The following is a 5,755-nucleotide window of genomic DNA, read 5'->3' on the forward strand; positions in this document are numbered from 1 at the left end:
CAAATACTTCTGAGTAGCACTGTCCTTGTAAATGTCAAGTTTCACTGGGAACACTGACAGATACTGCAGTTTTAAGAAGGAAGTACAGAAAATTAACATGTCAAATCAAGTTTTAGAATCCGTATTTGTAAAGTTTTCCACAAAAATGCAACAAAAGTGAAACTGTACTAAAAATATGATGAGAAGGCAGAGGTTGATGCAGTCTATACTCACCAACACCTGTTTTTACAGGGAAATTTAAGAAGGAAAAGTGTTATTCAGAAAAGATCTATTAAACCAGACTGTTATTCGATATACAGGTGAGCAACGCAAGATGGCCACAACTGCTATGTGAAACCCAGGCTTAATGAAAATCTAAAATTCAATACGAATTTTATTCAGAATATGCAAGAACAATCTGATTCACATTAAACATCTGTAGCATCAGTATTTAAAAAAATATACCGGTTTAAAAAGAGTAAAGGTATCATTTGCCAAACTCCATTGCACGTCAGTTTATTTCCCAATTTCAAAAGGGAGCAGCAAGTAATTAATTATATAAAGGCAAACAAATGTGCATCCAAGGCTAATATAGCCATTTAAAGCTGTAGCAACAATATATGAAACAGCATAATTATTTTTTTCTTTTTTTTAAACAAAAATATTTATAATCAGTTTTACAAGTAAGGAATCAAGCTGTTAACTGTTTAACCAGTTAAATACTTTCAGTGCAGCAAGAGAACTGTTAACATTTCATAAAGTTTATATAGAAAACACATCTGCTCAGCATTCGTAACTTTTCACAGCACAATGGTTTTAGTACTCAACTGCCTGGCTTGTTGGATACTAACCACCGTGCTGGCTGGCTTCCAGAAGAAGCAAAACAAAGACTGTCAGCTAGCGTCAATTTAATGCCATTTTGGCCTGTAAAGCACTGGAAGTTTAACTGAAAAATCATGAAGGCTTTTATGACATGGCCAGGAACAGTCTTTACCAGTACTGCTACCAATCTTGCTCACAACTTTTATTTACTAGTATGAGCATACGGGGGTCAGTTATTCATGCAAATAATAGCTATATCCTAAGAACTAGTGAACTTTCAACAGAGAGTTTGTGCAAACCATCAGAAAAAGTGGGTGGAGAGTCCAGCTGGGATCCTGGACCAAAAGACACACGTAAGACTGAAGGTTCATTAACTTCCATTTGACCACTCCAACTTTTAACAGATTTGCTAACTTCTAAATCCTTTTTGAAAACAAGCTTCTCAAAATGATTTTTTATTTTTTAATTGAGCCCTTATGTGTAAGGTCTTCTCCTCATCTACCAAATATCTTGTGCTTGATTTCCTAGCACCTTCATCGCCCTTCTGGATCTTCTTTTTTCCTGCTACAATCCACCCATTAAACCTAAATGGATGCTTTGCTATGTTTTTGATGCCTACGCCTCTCCCATCTTTTACAAAAGCCCTTATTTGAGATTCTCACTCTCATCTATCTTTTCAAAAAGGTCACGGGTGAGAAGGATCACCTGAGAGTGTAACTGTGGCTTACACAAAATATTTACTATTCTAAAAATACATGCCACTTAACTACATTGCAGTAAACAGAAGAATTCTTATCTATTATAGGTGGTTAACTTTAAGAATGGCCAAAAACACTTAAAAAAACAACACAAAGGGTTCTTAAGAACAAAGATAAATTAGCAGGATTAAAAGTGTCTTAATTTTAAAAACTGCCTTGAAAATACACAGTTCGGCAAGCATCCACCTTCCCCAGATTCTGCAGCAAGAACATTGGCACAAACATCCACCTACTAAAACTTGACTATTCGATTCTTTGGAACACAAGTAGCAGCTAGCTTCCTAGTCAGCGCTGATGTGTAACTCCACAAAACTTGTTGTTCAGCATGCTGACAGTAGTTTAAATTCCAGTTCAGAACAGGCACACAGGGAAGTAACCACAGCTAAGCAAACCCTGAACAAAGTAGTTCTCAAGCAATGTTTTCAGCCCTGGTTTATCTTTTTGAGACAGCTTTCTGAAAGGTTTTATGCAAGACAAGAATCAAGGTGTTCATTTATTTTAGACTCCAAAACCTCAGTCTGGCAAACAGGACAACTGACTTTTTTATCCTGCCTTACAGCAGTGCTGGAACTTGCAGAGGACACTACAGATTCAGCTTTGGTTTTCATAGGTGTATTTATAGGTAAAGTGACATCATTACTCCCTTTTTTAATGAAATAGTTTTCAAAGGCAGTTTTGTCTTCCATTTTTGGCCATTGCTGCCGTGTATTAGTACATTCTGAGCTTTTCTTCTCAGATGCGACCTGAGCTGTTGTTGTCTGCTCAAAACAAATTTGTTTCGGTGCCCGGTTACAAGGCGGCATAACCCTCTTGCCATTTGCAGAACCTTGATTTGATTTTTCTTCCACAACACGCGCAATTTTAACAGGCGACCCACTAACATTCTTATAAGCTTTTGTATTGGCAACAGAAGGTTTAGGAAACTCACGTTTTGAGGCCAAGTTGATTTTCTCACTGACATCATCATTATAAAGTGGAAAGAAGATGCCACTACGGGGTGATTTTTCAAATTTTATCTCATTTTTAGGGATTGGTATTGTCTTTAGTGTTGAACGATGCTGTGAACCAGGTGTTTCACTGTTTCTAACACTGCTGCTGAAATTTGTGCTTTTTTCTGAGAGTCCACTGTCTCCTCCTCCAAGCCGATATCCCTTTCCACTAAAAGGCATCAGGTCTTGCATATCACGCGTTTCTGTCTTGCCTGCAAAATAAGAAGAGAAGGAAGTAAGAAAAGTTAGTAGCTTTTTCATATATAAATCATGGGCTTAGTATTTTATGCACATCACCCAAAACAGTGTGGCAAACGAAACGTTTTGTGAACAATTGAGTTGAGAAGGAGCCTAGAAATGCACAAATAAAATGGGCCCTGTTCTTTGCTACATAACAGTAATATCTAAACAAAGCTCACGTAGTGGTTGATCTGTATTTGTTCAAGGAACTGTTTGGACAAAAACAGTTTGGAACAGAAAAAAAAAAAAGAATTATTTTAAATACCTTTGTTAGTTAACTCGGAATTTGGAAGTTTGGCTGGCTGGGTTTTCTCCTTGGATTTCTTAGAGAAGTTCTCTGGCTCCTTCACTTTCGTGAATGTACCTCCACACGTCTCTTGATGCTCAACCCACCAAAAGTCTCGTGCAGAGGGTGCTCTATTCATTGAACGTTTCACATATCCAAAGTAAGGTTTTCTATTTTGACAGGGGCCATTGCATCGCCACCAGTGCTGGCGGTACAAATCCACTTCATCGTGAAAAGCATGATAGATCTAGGTTTAAAAAAAGAAAGGAAAAAAAAAAGCACTCATTCAGAAAGGTTCTAATTTTATATCACTAGCTCTACAATATTTTTTTAAAATACATTACCATTTCATTTCTTCCATTACTGCTGTGATTTTTATACCAGCTAAAAGAGCTGAATCTGGGTGAAATCTGATCAACATTTAAATGCCATTAAAAGAAAGCTTTAAAAAACAGACAGGATGTATAGGAATATGTCCTGGCTATCTTGTTTGAACTGCAATGAAATCACTTCAAAAACCTACCTACAATTTCATCCTAAACGGCCTACTGTTTAGTGTGCATTGTAAACAATACCAGTATTGTATTCTCCCTCCAGCTGTTATCTTAATTGATCTTATCAGACACATTATTTTAAAATATCATCAACCTGTTAGCCTCTACTGATAAAAATCTTAACTAAAACAGACTGCTTTTCCTCAAATACTATTCTGAACATGGAGCTATTCTGTCCTTGGTAGCATTAAGTTGTTTCAAGTTTAAAGGAAAATACTTGCAGAGGGTATACTTGAAAATTATATGACTCTCACCACATCTTCCTCAACCTGTTCCCACCATCACCCCCAACAAAGTAACTAGGGAACTGGCATACACTTGGATACAAATTTGTATTGGTGCCAACTGTGGAGTGTCTAACATGAACAAGTATACTACTAAAAAAAACAAATTAGGAAGAAACCTCTATTAAATCAGGTTAAGTGGATTATGCTTACTGTGACGTTGGCTCCAGTCAAGCGATTAATGCGACGCATGTGTTTGCAGAACTCTGGTCCATGAGATTCACGATCTTTGTCATTATTAGTAACAAAAAGCAGGGCATGGATCATTTCATGCAACAGTGTCTGAAACGATGCAAATCATTAACTATTTCCTCAAAAGCATCACATATAGTTTCAAAATTAAGCTGGAAGTATTTTACTCCTCTACATTTATCTTGGTACTGATCTTATTCTCATGCATTCACGTGTTCAGTCTGGGTCATAAAAACATAATACTTATCCTACCTGTCAAATCAAATTACCTCTATTCCCATACCACCAAAACATGCTGAAGAATATTACTACAATAAGTGACACTCCAAAAAGGAGAAACAATCCTCAAATTTAAGTCAGATCTTTAAAGAGATCATCCCCTCTACAACCTAAAAAGGAGACACTTGTGAGAATGTTGAAACTCTACAGCATTTCTGTTCATTAAGCAAATCTGAATCTTGAGCCAACTCAAAGCAGCAGCCCTGACAGAGGCACAAGAAGCAACACAAGGTTATGTTTACAGTCATATCCTATATCCTTATTTTCTGCTCTTGGCCTTTTGACCTAAAAGATGAAACCACAGCCATTTTCTGATTGTGCTTTCAGTCCATGTTGGTTTTTAACATTAGAGGATAATTTAGGAGTAAAAAAGTTGGGGTTTTCTTTATAAAGTCAGGAAAATAATTGAGTGACTTTAGACTCCTACTCAGAGTTGCCCATTTAGAAACATAAAACTGAAAGATTACCATGATATTGCAACACAAACGTAAGACTACAGCCACCGCTATTTTACTATCTATAAGTCACTGTATATAAGAATCCCACTATGAAATGTAAAATGTTTGTACAGAGTAGGGGGGTGGCACAATACATTTTATGCGCAGATTCACGAGCAGTCTTCAAATACCTCGACGAGATCCTTCCTTGGTCTTAACTTTAGGAGTGGCTCACTTAGACGAATGGAACACATTCCACCTTTTCCTTCATATCTACACACTCCAGCACAGCTGAAAGAGACACAGGAAGAAAATATGAAAAGCCACTTGTTTCTGTGGTACATGAAGAAAACTGAGAACTGGAGTTAAAACGCCGTCCCCTTCCAACACATGCTAGCTAATTCAGAACATGAAAAAACACTTTTAGTAGTTACTTGAAAAATTCAACATCATTAAGCAAAAAAAAAAAGAGCCCACTAGTTCCTTAGAATAAGCTGTGACTGAACTAGCAAAAGTGAAACTATAAGTTATTAGATACCTTGCAATCACTTAATTCAAAGCCAGCAATCCTGAAAAAAAACCCAAAGCCACAATGGATTGTTCCAAGCTAACCTGTTTAGGAGGCAGAGGACTGTTTTCATTAGAACTCCTGATGGAGTGAAATACATAAAACAGAGGCTGGAGATTCGCAGCAGCCAACACCACCTTAACTGCTGGTTACTGCAATTTCACCCCTCACCCTTCCCCAATTTTTGACTCTTAGTGAACCTTCACATATCATCACTTCTGCGTGCTAATCCAGCAGAAAACACTTTTTTTTTTTTTTGTGTTACTGAATTAGTCCTCTACCAGTATCCAAATATTTTCAAGTGTCTAAAGAGTACTGCAACCAGCAGAGGACAAGAGGGGGCAGGACTCCAGCAACCAGAAATTGC

At 37.2% G+C, this 5,755-nt stretch overlaps 1 protein-coding gene across 1 annotated transcript; it reads right to left on the reverse strand.

Moving 5' to 3' along the window:
- Window positions 1-2,023: 2,023 nt before the first annotated feature.
- Window positions 2,024-5,111, reverse strand: SPRTN (SprT-like N-terminal domain; the record flags this gene model as incomplete). Its single annotated transcript, XM_009575834.1, has 4 exons — window positions 2,024-2,760; window positions 3,054-3,321; window positions 4,066-4,194; window positions 5,012-5,111. Coding segments are annotated over 4 exons (1,234 nt in total), but the record flags the coding sequence as incomplete, so codon positions are not given.
- Between the last annotated feature and the right edge of the window lie 644 nt (window positions 5,112-5,755).

This window comes from Fulmarus glacialis, unplaced genomic scaffold, assembly GCF_000690835.1.
Source record: "Fulmarus glacialis isolate BGI_N327 unplaced genomic scaffold, ASM69083v1 scaffold31694, whole genome shotgun sequence".
Lineage (NCBI taxonomy): Eukaryota > Metazoa > Chordata > Aves > Procellariiformes > Procellariidae > Fulmarus > Fulmarus glacialis.